Source organism: Halictus rubicundus, chromosome 6 (genome assembly GCF_050948215.1).
Source record: "Halictus rubicundus isolate RS-2024b chromosome 6, iyHalRubi1_principal, whole genome shotgun sequence".
NCBI classification, from domain to species: domain Eukaryota; kingdom Metazoa; phylum Arthropoda; class Insecta; order Hymenoptera; family Halictidae; genus Halictus; species Halictus rubicundus.
The window spans coordinates 17,175,578-17,190,525 of record NC_135154.1 but is presented as its reverse complement, the minus strand read 5'-3'; the positions used below and the strand labels follow the sequence as shown (position 1 = coordinate 17,190,525).

Here is a 14,948-nt window from a genome sequence, read left to right as displayed (position 1 = left end):
ATTTTCTGTAGCAGAAATATTAGAAAAATTTAAACATACTACTATATTATCTTCAATCTGTTAAACATAATAGAAGAGAAAATAAATGTCTGTTTCGTTTGAGTTCGTTGCAATTCAGGTAAAAAATTTTCGGTAGCAAAAATATTAGAAAAATTTAAACATACTACTATATTATTTTCAATCTGCAAAACACAATAGAAAAGAAAATAAATGTCTGTTTCGTTTCAGTTCGTTGCAATTCAGGTAAAAAGTTTTTATTTTGATCCGCAGTCTGTGATGGTTTTCCCCCAGTGAACGTGACCAGCGATCTCTGGCCAGTCTCCAGCGATTTTTCTGATCGATGGAGGTGAAAAATCGCGTCGGTGCCGTTCGGATGAACATCGTCGAAAAATCGCGTAACAGCGGAGGCAGTCTGCAACGGCGCATAATACCGCGGGAGACAGCCGGTCGGCCACCTAATGCTAATGCAACTACCATTAGCAAGTAGTGAATCGAATGTAAAGTCGGACGTAAGGTGGGACCACACAGGTCGAGCGCGGAGGGTTATACGGGGCCAGCAGATGCAGTGCCCCATAAACAGCGGGGCGGGACCACCCAACGCGCTTGTTCCTTCGTTTCGTTCCTTCGTCTGTTTCCTTAATAACCACGATAGCCTGTGTTCCCCGTTACGGGGGACGAGTGTACCCAGCCCGAATCCTGCGTAATACTTATAAGCGTGAGCGTTGTACGCAACCGGGTAACCGAGACGATCGCGTACGCATCCGTTCGATACACGGCTGATTATGGTTAATTCAATGAAACCGCAATCCTGATTATTGGCTCTCGATACGCACCGCTTCAAACCGGACAACAGGCAACACTTTAAGGGAAAGAGTTAATAGCTGGCTTCGGTATTATTCGAATTGTTTCGAATAGAGAAAAGAATTATTCGAATAAATTATTTTCATATTTTAGTCGGAGAATCATTATTCATTATTCCTAACAGGTTATTCTCTCTGTTTAATCGAATGATTCTGTTCATACGAATATTTCATTGGAATATCGATTGCAAAATTATTCGCATATCTCCAGCATAGAGTTACAGTTTCGGTGTGAAATATAAACATTCCCTTCCACTTGAATTTCATCAAATGATCTGAGAAAATAGAAGACCCGATGGTAGTTGTTGATACATAATATTGTTGAATATTGTCCATCGTGTTCAGCTCGGATAATATCCTGTGTGAGCCGGTCAGCCTCATAAAGTGACGCCATGCGCCGCTTTATGGGGTTCGCGTGTTACCAAGCGGTTTCATTGAATTAGAGTACCGATACCGGTCTCCCCTCGTTGCACTCTCGAGCGCGGTTCGTCTCTGTATACTTATAACTAATAAATAGACTGCGCATCCTCTTAAATTAACATTTTTAAGACTTGCTCTTTTATTTCAGAAAAACTGTAATCACCGAGAAACTGGTTTTATCTGTTAAAAAATTCGCCAGTCCTATCCAAACCATTTCATAAATCTATAAAATCCACAAACCACCTACTAAAATATTAAAAACAAAAAGTATATCTATAATCTAACGAAATTTCTTTATTTTTCATAATGTCGTTAATCTGCTGAACCTAATGCAGCTGTAAAGAAAATTATGAAAAATCGTAAATTCGATAAAATTTCATTATTCCCATAACATGTTAAAATTGCTGAAACTGAAAGGTGCTGTAAAAGAGATCGAAGTATGAAAAATCGTAGGGTGGCGTAAACTAGTGCCAAAGCTGCAAACAAAGTGACGAAAAATCGAATAAAATCGCAAAACTTGCATATATAAATGACGAAAAATCGAATAAAATCGCAAATCTTGCATATATAAATTTCGAAAGATCGAATGAAGGCATAAATTGGTACGGAAGCTGTAAATTAATTACGAAAGCTCGAACGCGAGGCATAAATTATCATAAAAATTCTATCTCGTAGATCTATCGTGGAACGCGTAGGCCAGAAGCCACGAAGAAAAGAATTTTTCATAGGTTTTAAGATAAGACGATGATTTCGTGTGTAGGTGTTGGTACTCGTCGGTAGGATGTTACGTATTAATCACGGACAGGGAGGATCTATGTGTGGAAAAATTCGAAACGGACTACCTGTCTTCAGCCGGGCCACGTGTGCACTTTCTCACAGGCCACTTCGTATAATGCCGCGTCAGATTGACTTTCGAGAAGAGATAATGACAGTCGGGGCTACTTTAATAGAGTAACGATGTCTGTCCTTCAGCTATCGGATTCGGCGACAGCGTTTTCGGCCACGTTTTACATTCCGAAGTTACCGGATATCTCGGTTTTATCATCGTCAAATGGGACTGAAAGCATAAAACCGATAACGCCGATCAAACTTAGCGGAGTTTTGCATATTAATACCATTAATAGATTATCCGCTCCCGGAACGGTAGCCTGATCGTGAAAACAAATTGGCTGCCACATTGGATATCGTTGACCAAGAGTACGTTTTTTCGTTTACTATTTTCATATTGATGACTCGATTAGGCACCTTTATGCGTCGTTTATGTGTACAAAAATTTTAAATACAAGGAAGCATGCAATTAATTAAGATTAGCAGCATTGTTATTTTGCCCACAAAATATTTTCTAGTTGGACAAAAAATTTGTTCTGGTATCCTAAATTTTTTCAAATAAATTACAGAAGTAGAAGTTTGCATGAAGATCTATTAGTCGACTACATAATGCAAATAGAAAATGAACTAATTCGTCGAAGTTGGAGTCTGAAAAAAATCTAATTGTTCATCTTTTAACATTTTTAGGTAAATAGGTAAATCTGCAATTCAATAAGATTCCCTACTCTATTTCCATCTTAGACACACAATTTGGAGCATCACCGAATACAGAATGCTTGATTATTCTTTCCCTAATTGATCATTGTTCTCAATGTATTTTGTTTAACCTACGAATGGGTCGTCGAGCCAGTAAAAATATTAAAGCTGCGTTCAATGTGCCAATTGAGTCCAGTTCAATAATAAAGGGAATAAATAAAGGGAATTGTTAGTCGGCCGTAATTAAAAGCCTTTGTTCTTCTTCTCGTTTCCTTTATTTAGTTTCCGACTTTCGCCCCTTCATCTCGTGAGAGGATATTGAAACCTTCTTTGACCGAGAATATTGTGTTGTCCCGAATCTTCGTTAATATATTCTCGCGAGAAACTTGATCGTCTTATTTCAGTTCCTTTGCTGATATATGGTCCTTTTCTCGGAACGCTGACGTGAAAATTACTTTTTTTCTCGTACGAGTTTCGGGGCATCCTCGTTTGCTCTTTTTGGTTTTCGAATAACAGACAAGTCTTTCCGACGCGCACGGTCCTTCTGACAGCCTCAGCAGCATTCTTATATAATTTATGTATTAATACGAATAACTATCATTATTCAGAAAATATATTTTCTTTGAATGCAAAACAGAAGATATTTATGAACAATTAAAAGAAGAATATATTTAGCTTGCATCCAATAATGAAAAGTATCATTTCTCTTTTTAAATAGAATGTTGTGGTCGATTTTTTTTTATTTGTATGAGGGATTAATTATTTTTTGTTAATTGTACAGAATTTGTCGAAAATACTGCAACAATTTGACACTGTTATTGCGAAGCGTAATCTATTGACAGCGAATGGTAGCTGCATTAGCGTTATCGGTAAGGAAGAATGTGCAACGCGAATCGAAAATGCACTGTGCGTAGTGTGCATAATCAGTTCAGAATAAATTGGCGCAAGGAGTATTTTTACTTCATTGAACTTTATTCATAAGGAAGTACTCTTCGTATATTCATTTAGACGATTGCATGCTCGTTGAACGTCTTCTAAGACAAATCAAAATGGACTTTTAATGCGAATTAATCTATCGCTCTTTCTTTCGCTTGAGACGCGAGATAACGTTGTCTATAGGCTCCAGTTGGATCATACTTTGCTTCGAGAAGACTCCAATCTTCGGTTCTGTGATCGATTAAATAATGCGAAACCTTGTCTGCAACCTCCTTCTGTTTCTCGCTGCAGGCTGAGCAGTCGTTCTCCAAACCGTCTGGCAAGTTCTCTGCAATTTTCATTCGAACATTAGCTATTATTCAAAACACTTCTTAAAAACTAAATATGTCAAGCAGAATTTTTAATAAAATATTCCAAGATAGTTGTACGAACCAAAGTATAAGATGGAGAAAATAATACTTGAGATAATAAATTAAGTCAACAAAAAAGAAAAGAACACAATAATTGAAAGAGTTTATTATTTGCAACGTGTACGTAGAAGTATTATTCGTATAATCTTATACAAAAATCGATTCAGAGAGTGCACATGCGTGACATTGCATCTTCACCATGCATTGAAATCTCCAAAGTCAGCGTTACATTTAATTAAGTATCGCATTTTGCACTGCGTGTATCAACGGTAAAAATTTCCTCGTTAATTAATTTTTAAAGCCAGCTTGTATATACCTGTCAGAGGTATATTTAAAAATTGTGAATAAATATTGTAATTTGTAGTATTATTGATAGAATAGAAAGGCATTGAAGTCTCTGCACCGATTTTCCCCATGAATCGCAGTTTATAGCCAAAGTATACTTCTGAAGGATATAATATCGGTAATTGAGTTAGTATTTTGTAGTATCGTTGCAAGGCTAAAAAGGCTAGATTAAAAAGCTGCCATAACTTGTAACAAGTACCGACACGCAATCGTCAAAGTGAAATGCAGACAGTGTATAGGTAATGGCCACAATAACTACGTTTCCGAACCGAATATCCTTCGGGCGCATCACGCACTAAAGAAAGACATTCTCCTCTCGGGTAATTATATCACGCAGCAATTTTTTTCCAGATGCCAGAGGACGCGTAACTGAATTAATGTGCGACCTTGTCCTCCGGGAATAGTAACGACGCTCATAAAGTTGCGGTCGACCGTAAAACGACGGCGTCCCGCGTAAGAACAGCTGTGGGATATGCATACTATTGCATACAAGTGCATAATACTCGCGCGCGGCCGCACACATACGCGTTTTATACTAGGCCATTAACAAGGGGCTTGAATTTTCTGAGGACCGGCAAATGAAGCTGCACAACGTCCCGCGTTCTGCTTTATTTGTCTTATAAATTGACATCGAAGCTAACTTTCTACCGATCGAACCATATTCTTTCAATATTGTCATTAACGTTAAATATCACTTGCATAGATCACACAAAGATACAAAGTAATTTTAGAAAATTTTTTGAAATGGGCACTACCTAAAAGAAATTTTAATTTCTTTTCTCGCCTAAATAAAATTTGATTTGTCCTCTACAATTCCATTATTGATGGACCATTTTTACATAATTACAGAAAAAATTAAGTAACTGTCGGATTGTGTATTTTGTTTTAAAAAATATTTTATTTGTTTTCTATATGACAGAAAAGAAAAGAATTTTTAGTCTGTCGTTTGTTACAGTATTTTAATCGTGAAAAAGGCTAAAAAAACCTTTATTAAATTCCTCGTTAAAAAAGGTTTATTTGTGCCCAATGCACGAACAGTAAAATAACGTTCAGTTTCTCATAAAAGTCACAGTGCACTGAAGGTCACAATCATCTTGAATAAAGTTGTTGATTTAACATCGGTGCAATGTAGCTCTTGGCAAAGTAAAATAAATTCTGGTTGCTTCTTTTTCAACTAAATTTTGTACATTTCTTTAGAGACAGTTAGCATAGATGTTAATCTAAGGAAATAAAACGTAACGAAATAAATGTACAAACATATTCAAAGTGTACTTTACACTTCGCTTTGACTCACTTTTGAGTTCAGATGCATCGGGAGTGCAAGGACCGCGGCCCAGCAGACAGTTCACGTATCCATTCAGGAGTCTCTCACTGTTAAGCACCGAATCGATGTCGATATCGTCGTATTTCGTAGTGTACTTGTCCTCAGCCTCGGAAAGCAGAAGACAAACCGCGAGTATAAGAACGGTCAAGATGCTCTTCATTTTTCTTCGAGAGATTCGAACCTGGTTTCTTCTCTCACTGATCATCAAACTCGTTAGTGTGCGCGTTTTATATACTCCGAGCAGGGCTCGTTTGTTGCACGAGATCGCGGCAAATTGCTGATACTATGCGCAGAAAATTGTGGCTGGCGCATGATTTGGTAGAAAAATTGAGTGCGACTCATTTTCTTGTATGATAAGACGTCGTTAGGCGGGATGACTCCTTTTATGGGTTCCCAGAACTGGGCTGGGACGCATCAACGTGCATTCGCACAAACATTATTTAATCCTGTAATTCAAAAAATTATTTCATCTTGGATTTCATTTATTTCATCAACTCATTGCTGCGATCGAGCAGTGGCATTTTTATGCATGTTATCTGTTTCAGCTAATTGTCTAATTTCCCAATGGTTTCCTACTTGGTCTCTTCAATTCTTTATTTTCGAAAATGTTTTTAATGTTGTCATTCCTATAACACTAGAATTTCAAAAATGTTTCCATCTTGGATTTGGAAGAAGTACATTTTTATATCCATTTATTTTAATGAAGGTTGCTATGATTGAACAATAGCATTTTTACGTGTGTTATCTTCTTTAGAGAATATTCTAAACATCTTAGACTGCTTTGTTAATTTTCCAAGTAGTTTAACGATTCGATAAAATGATTTACTTCTGGATTTCTTCAATATTTTTTTATAAAAAAAATGTTTAATCCTGCAATTATTATTAAAATATTTTGGAAGAAAAAAGGCGTTTATTTTTTATGTAGATCACAGTGATTTGAAATTCTGCAAAAATGTGCTCGCGTACGAAGGAGTATCGGTTCCAGATCGTCGGTGGAAAATTTGCAACAAAATTGGCCGGTAATTGGAAAGATGCTTGTTACTGTCAACTATACCCGGTAATGGTTGATGACATAAACGGAGCCCTGTTTGTGTACGAGTGAGTCCAATTGTCGAGTGCTTCCTCTCGATCCAAGTGCCATCTTCGTCGAAGACGTTACACGGCCGCGACGCGACGCATGGATCCCTAGAATCGATAAGACATTGTAATGCTATAAATGATCCTTCCTCCGCGTTATTTCGTATTCCGTTCAGGCGTCCGGGGCTTCGTAAATTCAACGTGGCAAGTACGCGTTTTAAGTTCTCGTTCCTTCCTCGTGAAATCTGAGACTTCTTGTCGACTTTACTACGTGAGATTTATACGTAGAGGTGGTCTCGCCGTCTCCGATGATATCGTTCTTTCCCGAAAAATCCTTCCTAGACTCCAGTTTCCTCCACGACCGGTCAAACCATATTCTTAAAAGCCTTTTACATTTGCTTCGAATATCTTCAAATACAAATCTTCGATCACCAGCATGTACATTTTGTAAAGAAATATATTCTTCGCTATAAACACCATGATTGCATAACAATATCTTACACATAATGAAGAACATCTTGTAAGTCTTATAAAGTTCTTGTAAAGTCTTATAGATTAATTAGGATTGTACAAAGAATCCAGTCTGAACAACGTGCACCACAAAGCAGAATACGTTCTTTCTTTTCTAACAACAAAATTCCTCTCCTCAGTTCCGGCTTCAACAAAAACATAAAAATTGATCCTCTCGCGTCAAAACATTGTGCTCCTTCAAAATGCGTCATTAAATATTCTGGACCCTTTCCTGGCCAGCATTAAATCTCAAAATACTGTGTATCGTACTCGTTGGAGTCAGTTTCCGGCCACTCGGCACAAGCATAGCAAATTTTCCCGACATCCCTCCAACATTCAGCGCAATGGACAAACGGACATCCAGGTGTAGTGCATTTCCTATGTTCCGGTCCTTTTCTAGGCTCCACCTCGTCGCAAATTAAACACCTCTCCCTGGCACACGCAAACATCCTCATCCAATCAAATTGTCTCGGCCATCTCTGTCTCAGGGTCATCCAGAAATCGACTTCGTACTCCAAACGACGAGTCCTGACCAGCCTCTTCACCCTCGCCTTCATGAATCTCGCGAAACCGATCCGCCTTCGCAGGCTCTCGTTGTACAGATACAGCGTCCTCCTCTTTTCTCGTTTCCGGTAGAAGAACGAGCAGATACCTCGACGCATCCTCTGCGTGTAAACGGAGCTGATGATCAGCAGAAAAATTGCGAGGAACGTCCCGTAGATCTTGAAGAGCATGTAGCCCTCCAGTTTCGTCGGTCTTGGCAGACATGCGCTGTTCGTGGTCACGGTTTTGATGTGCTTCTTCACGTTGAACCCGCGCACCGCGCTTCTTATCAACGTTGCTATCACTCCCGTGCCTCTGATCTCCAAAGACAAATCGTGGTGACCTTCCTAAATACAATAATGCGCTTCATTAGAATTTTTCTTCCGAGAACTCGGTTGGAAAAGAAGCTGAAATTTTACCTGAGCGTACTCTATACGAGCATGTCGCCTAATCATGTCCAGCACCTCGTAGAACAAACTGTCCAAGATAACGAAAATGCTAGCAGCAATTATTTCGAGTAGCAATTTAACTATCTGCCCAGTCAGATTAAATTTCTCTGATGGGCTCGGCTTCCAGTTATAAGGATCTATGAACTTCTTCTTCTCGATCTTCTTCAGCGGCAACAGTGTTAAACTTCCTCGAGCTTTCCTCCTGGCGTCGATCCTCCGAAAATATGGCGTCACGTAGACATTATCATGCTCGATGTCGTCCAAGTATTTGTCATGGTAGCTTTGAGCGTTGAAAATGATTTTCAGGAATACAAAGGACAAGCATCTTTTTATAATGACCATTATAGATTCGAAGAGCTTGGCTCTCGTTGTGAATTGGTGGACAACTGTTTTGGCTGTGTAGACGGAGTCCTGGAGGTCTAGGATCACCTGAGGTTTCTTTACTTTGTATTGTAGTTTGGCGTCCTTTATGCTCCTGGCGAACTCGTTCCTCGCACCTGTGAACGATCATTATGAAAAATTAAAACAGTGATTTTTACATGGTTGTCATTACAAGTGAATAGAAATGTTGTGGAATTTTATGGGGAACGTAATTTGGTACAAATCCAGATATAAGTGAATACACTCAATTTCACTTTTCTCATTTAAACAGTCTTCTGGGTCTAATTCTCGGTTTCTAGATTAGAATCTTTTTCGTACGAAAGGTTGAAGATGACCAGTTCGAGGTTGCTTAAAATTTATTTATTGAAATTGACCTTTTCATACGTACTCTTTAAGGCGGAATAGCCTTCACCAATGCCGCTGTCAACCTTGCCTTCGGGATCACAAATGCTGGAACCTCCCAAAGCCTGGACCAGGTTGCATACGAAAGTCAGCTTCATGGGCCAGCAAAGAAGCCACGCGACGAACATAGTCACTTTGTCGTAACACTTGTCGTAAGCATCACCGAACATTTCCCTTGAATCGGAAACAGAGTTAAGAAGGTGATTTACATCCAATAAGAAATTGATGAATACATGTATGTAACTTTTTAAAGGGTGATAAATGTACAAACTTTTTACCTACATCTGTCCGAACCCCTGCTAAGCTGCTCCTCGCATCTAGCCTCTATCTTCTTCTTGTACTTCGCCTCGTACATGTCGGCAGCCGATTCGGCTTCTTCGATCTTCTTCTCGTGTTTCTCTTCGATCTCCTTGCTCCTCTTCGTATCGCCTTGTAATTCATCCAGGTAATCGTTTTCCTCGTTCAATCGCCGCATTTCCTCGTCACCTTCGATCTCCTCGACGATGGGACTCATTAGGTCCCTCACGGATGATAGAGTATCCTTTATCTCCTCTCCGTCGGATTTCATTTGGAGAACAGCCTGATTACACGCGAATTTTAATCAATTCCAATCGGTTTCTTTGTTGCACAACGAATTACGATGCTGATAGGATTAAAATCATTTCTATCCTTGCTGGGATCTTTAACGCGTCGATTGCTAGCTATCGACCCACAAAAAATTGCACGAAGTCGAAATAACTCGGTTCGTGGAACCGAAAAAGAAAAATGTAAATTTTCTCGTTCTCGTCCAATCTTTAATACGATTTTAATCGCAATAAAAATTCGATTCTAGATCCGGACGAAAAATGAAACTCCGAATGGGGTGAAAAAAGAAGCAAGGAACTCGGTAAAATTAATTTTTCTTCGTTGATTGATTGGACACATCACCTGCTGAAATGGCTTGAACATCAGGTCGAATCTCGATTTCGTGAGATTGTACGTCAACTGGGAAGTACAAGCGAACGTTCTCACCACTTCTTTCGCGTTGTACATCATGTTAAAAAGTGGCCCAGCTATTATGTAACCAAAAATTAATGCTCTTAGCATACTGCGTCCCGAGCGACCGAAAAAAGCAGGTACCGTCAGCGCGCAAATGCATCTCACCTGTCGTATTAAAAATAACAAGCTGCAGTTGCCGTTTAAACTATTTTAACGTTGGAAAAATCATTTTTCTGAACAATCCCGAATTTGTGGTACTACTAAACTGCGGATCTTTATGCGCTCGTGGCACTTGCAAGTTTGTCAAATACAAGCGAACGTGTATACATAAATTTACAGTGAAAAATTATCATTGAAAATTGCTCATTTGTACGATTCGCAGTTGCTTATTTAACAAACAAAAAGTACCTGAATAGACGAAGCACATCCGATGGACAGCATCGTGACAAGCGTAACGGCCAGAACGAAACTGGTATACTTATCGAAACGTAGGTCAACAATAATGCATCTGTACAAGATAACAGCCATAGTGAAACCAAGAAGGAAACCTATAAAGGCACGCGTTTTCTTGTGCGTACCAATGGGGTCGTAACAAAGGTGGAACAACGTTGGAAAGTGACTCAAATAGTATTTGAAGAAAGCCTTTTTAAATAGCTCCACTCGACGGCCAAGGTTAGTTTGATTCTCCATCTTGTTACCTCTACGTTCGTTTTTATCCTCTCGTAATTACCGAGTCACGAGTATAATTATTATGTTCGGTTTAGTGGTTAGAAAAAGATGTCTGATGTTCGTACTCGATCCTTCGATCTTTTTCGCGTTATCGACTGTCACAGCTCGATAATCAGCAACTTATTCAATGTTTATTAATATTGGGAACGTTCAGTGATAATTACTTCGTAAAATGTTGTAATATTCTTTGCAATGGTGTTTGACGTACACACATGGCAATTATTTCAATGAACTGTCTAACAAATGACAATAACAATGTCTTGAAATCTTGTTGGTCACACAGATTTAAAAACGTTTAAATAAAAATGGTTATTTTTCTATTTCTATATCTTTTTCTTTTTTCTGTTGCACGAAGAAGATATAAATTCTTGAACGCTCCCAATGGTCTCCTGTTTACAGAAGAAGCTAGAAAATATTGTTTCAGGGCGTTCACTAAATCGCTTTAGAAGAACAACATTTGTTCGCTTAATTAGTGGAACGGGTCACCGGTGATCAGCACGAGGTGTTAACACGTGGATCGCTTTCCTCTCAAGTATTACATCACTCGTCGACCGAAAATGACACGGTGACCTCTTCAAACACGACCAATGAATACGAAACCACGCTCAGCCCCGATTTTCGTTGATTCGTGTGCCAGGCCACGTGTCTATTTGCATTGTAAAAACGAAAGTAAAAGGATATAAGTACGAATGCGGAATATTACGTAGACGATGTATTTAGCTATAGTTTATTTGATAGACACGGAACGTCGAGCTGATTCTCCGAAGGACATTATTATACAGCGCCTCTGCTAACGTAGTACTTTGCTGTTTGTCTGACGTGCGCGCGTGTGCGTTACGACCGATCATTAATTGTCAACCGACATTGACGTTAACTACGTGTTGATTACAGGCGATAATTTTCTCCGACAAATTGTTTGCCTTCGAGGCCGCCGGCCGAGAATCGAACTGCCCTAAGCGTTCTTCCGTCGTGTTTCCGATGATCTTCAAACTTTGATGCCTTTCTTCTCCGCTTCCTTCTCGTACTTGGTCTTGTACTTGCCATCGGGATCGTACTTTTTCGACAGCTTGCTCCACATCTCGGGCTTGTTGTCCACCAGGAATTTCACAACCTTCTCTGTCACTTCCTTTTGTTTCTCCGTGCACTTGGAGCACTCGGTGGCCAGGGCGTCGGGCAGGACTCCTAAACAACAAGAATTAAATTATTTAACAAAACGACCTGTATTTTTATCGGAGAAAGTGATAGCAATTTGTAGATTTTAGGTGTGAAAGTGTAAGAGAAAAATCAGAAAAGACTCAGCCAGACAGGACTTCTAAGTAAAGATACAATGACTGAACAAAAAGAATTTTACTTGGTTAGAAGAAAATGTTAGTAAATTGTACTTTTAAAAATATAGAAAAAGAATTGAAGAAGATTCAAGAAGAAGAAACAATAATTGTGTAAAAAAATTTGAATCTAATTGAAATGGTAGGAATTCCAAATTTTTATATGAAAAATTGAGGGATAATATTCAAGAAGATTCAAAAAGAAGGACCAATAAATATATACATATATGGAAAAGTTTGTTAAAACTGCATACAATTGTATAAATTGTCTTATAATTATTCAAACTAATCTGATTTTTCAGAAGGAATTGCTTCTTCTTCGTTCTTTCGAATTTTAAAAGAAACAAGAATAATGCATCTACTAATGCTTCTTGAATTAACCCTTTGCACTCGGCGCTGTTTTCAATCTGAAACTAAATTTTTCTTCCGTCTTAGAATATTTTCATTTTATTCATACGAAACCGATCCGATTTCTACATATAATATTGAAATGTTTAGTGATCTATTAAATACAAATTTTGTAATGTAACAAATATTTTGTAATATTTTTTGTAATTTCTTTGAAATAATGCCGCAACAATTTCTAGTGGTGCTTCAAAGTCACCACTCGAGTGCAAAGGGTTAATTTAACAATTGACACAGTGCGAATAATAAATTGAAGACTAATGTAACGACCAATAAATATAAAAATTAAAAAATGTGTCTAAGAAAATTTTATCTGACAGCGTACGAACGAAGCTTTGCTCTGGCGATTTCAATGCTTGGTCAGACAAGTGCGCACGCGCCGCGCATATCTTCTAGTTCCACTTAGAATCTGAAGAACTTTTAATTGACGATAGAATACACGATTTTTGTACATAGTAAATTGGAATATTTTGGTAGGTAGATTCTACAATTTTTCAAAGTAACGACATTGTTTTACTCACGTTTGAGTTCACTGCCCTCCGAAGTGCACCTTCCCTCGTCCATCAAGCATTTGAAGTAGTTTTTCAGAAGACGGTCGCTGCGAAGAATTTGGTCCACATCGACGTTGTCAAATTTGCTTGTATACGTGGATTCTTCGGGGCGAGCGGACACGTAGGCGATTGCCACGAGGGCGAACAAACAGAGTAATCCGTATTTCATGGCTGTAACAACAAAAAAGCGAAATTAAAACTTTTGTTTCACCGCCTGCTGAAATATTAACTTTCTAAGTGCATTCCATGTGAAGTATGATGGCCTTCAAACGATCAATTCTAGAATAAATACAAAGTTCAGTCAAAGAAAGAAGAACTGGACAGTGTTTAATTACGGTGTACTAACAGACTGTAATAGACTGCGAATTTTCATGCAGGACCCACAATTTTCTCAATTATCGAAAACAAAAATTAAATGTACTTTTCCTTTTAATAATCGTAATAAGTCGAAAAATATTCTGAAATTCTTCTAATGTCTTCACGGTTTCGTATTCGATCTACTCATTTTTGTAACGAACGCTTAAAATCCGTCTAGCAAATTTCGGTCTCAAATATGTGGGTCATAGGTCGAAGAAGATTTTTCTGTGACTGTTCCACCGATGGGAAAATGAACGACACCCAATAAATCACACGGCGACACTCACTCACCTGAACGTGATTAGCTGCGATCAGATGCAATTGTAAAGTTGTCCTGGGCCGCGGCACTTATATATGTCCAATCAGTGGTGTGAGGCCCAAGGTGTCCGCGGGTGGGAAAAGGTGGGACTCTTACAGCTGTACCCCACCTGAATACTTACTTCATCTCTGTTTTGCCCGAGCTTCTTGAAAATATTCCTGTTTGTGTGATCTAGCTATGACGTGCATTTTAATAGATTTTTTATCCCTGTCCGCCGATGCGAGCTCATTATGCGTCGGCTTCCGGAATCGTTTCGAGAGGATCTGTTCTGATGAAGAATTAGTGGCAGTGACCGTGCTTTGATGTCGTAATGAAATTTCTTTTCTGACCAGCGACAAAACGTTCATCGGGTTTCGAAATTTAATATTTATTTTGTCTAGGTCCAAAGTTTCATGCATATATTTAATAATACTTCCTTTAATATTACTTCATTCCAAAATGAAGGCTCTCTTCTCCTTGGCGATAGCATATTCATCAGATTTTTAAATTTTATATTTATTTTGTCCACGTCTGAAGTTTCATCTATGTAGATTCAATAATATTTATTTTGGTTAACAGTCGTCATTTCCGTTTTATAAAATGAAGAGGGGTAGCAACGTCTTTATTGCGTTATTTAATATTTATTTTGTTTAGGTCTGCAGTTTTATGTAGGTTCAATAGCATTTTCTTTCGATTTCGAAATTTAGTCTTTTTTTTTTGTCTAGCATGATTTCCAATAATCTTCGTCGTTTCATAAAACGAAGAGCACCGAGGCGTCTCGAATTCAAGCTGTTGTTAATCTACTTAAAAGATTAAGAACTCTTTGTTAATATTAAGTGGGGATATGGAAATGTTCCATCTTGGATGGAAGATTTTGATTTCCCGCTGCCCCTTTCGTTCCATCTGCCATCTTCTTTGTGTGAGTCGGGAGATGTGTAGCAGAAACAGGTTATATTGCCTAATTTCGATGGAAAGTTCTATCCTTTTACTGTATCCCATTGATTAAGATTAACATCTGCCCCGAAACTTGAGTCAGATGTTATTTCATAATGCATATTTATTACATACGCCACCACTATTGATGACAAATTGGCTGTCCAGACTTGGCTACATGCAGACTTTCA

At 38.4% G+C, this 14,948-nt stretch overlaps 2 protein-coding genes across 2 annotated transcripts; both read right to left on the bottom strand.

The window, feature by feature from the left end:
* Positions 1-3,755: 3,755 nt before the first annotated feature.
* LOC143354871 (uncharacterized) lies at positions 3,756-13,964 on the bottom strand. The gene is made up of 13 exons (XM_076789247.1): positions 13,818-13,964; positions 13,140-13,340; positions 11,880-12,070; positions 11,752-11,762; positions 11,433-11,534; positions 11,286-11,293; positions 10,954-11,007; positions 7,510-7,638; positions 7,181-7,433; positions 6,786-7,004; positions 6,646-6,655; positions 5,790-6,102; positions 3,756-4,068 (listed from the first exon to the last, which is right to left on the bottom strand). Exons 2-13 carry the CDS (start codon positions 13,336-13,338, stop codon positions 3,872-3,874), a joined length of 1,686 nt encoding a protein of 561 aa, XP_076645362.1. The 5' UTR covers positions 13,339-13,340; positions 13,818-13,964; the 3' UTR covers positions 3,756-3,871.
* LOC143354773 (protein sneaky) lies at positions 7,640-11,745 on the bottom strand. Its single transcript, XM_076789076.1, has 6 exons — positions 10,568-11,745; positions 10,109-10,324; positions 9,460-9,761; positions 9,168-9,355; positions 8,369-8,895; positions 7,640-8,296 (listed from the first exon to the last, which is right to left on the bottom strand). The coding sequence occupies exons 1-6, from the start codon at positions 10,847-10,849 to the stop codon at positions 7,649-7,651; spliced, it is 2,163 nt and encodes a 720-aa protein (XP_076645191.1). The 5' UTR covers positions 10,850-11,745; the 3' UTR covers positions 7,640-7,648.
* Positions 13,965-14,948: the final 984 nt, after the last annotated feature.

Excerpts from the sequence above, each read along its gene's own strand:
- LOC143354773 (XM_076789076.1), bottom strand. The coding sequence starts at position 10,849 with ATGGAGAATCAAACTAACCTTGGCCGTCGAGTGGAGCTATTTAAAAAG. Across the intron at positions 10,325-10,567 it reads GATGTGCTTCGTCTATTCAG|GTGAGATGCATTTGCGCGCT; the intron begins GTACTTTTTGTT and ends TTAATACGACAG. Across the intron at positions 9,762-10,108 it reads TGTTCAAGCCATTTCAGCAG|GCTGTTCTCCAAATGAAATC; the intron begins GTGATGTGTCCA and ends GCGTGTAATCAG.
- LOC143354871 (XM_076789247.1), bottom strand. The coding sequence starts at position 13,338 with ATGAAATACGGATTACTCTGTTTGTTCGCCCTCGTGGCAATCGCCTAC. Across the intron at positions 7,434-7,509 it reads GTTGTTAGAAAAGAAAGAAC|AACTTTATAAGACTTACAAG; the intron begins GTATTCTGCTTT and ends AGACTTTACAAG. Across the intron at positions 4,069-5,789 it reads CGATGCATCTGAACTCAAAA|AGAACTTGCCAGACGGTTTG; the intron begins GTGAGTCAAAGC and ends TGAAAATTGCAG.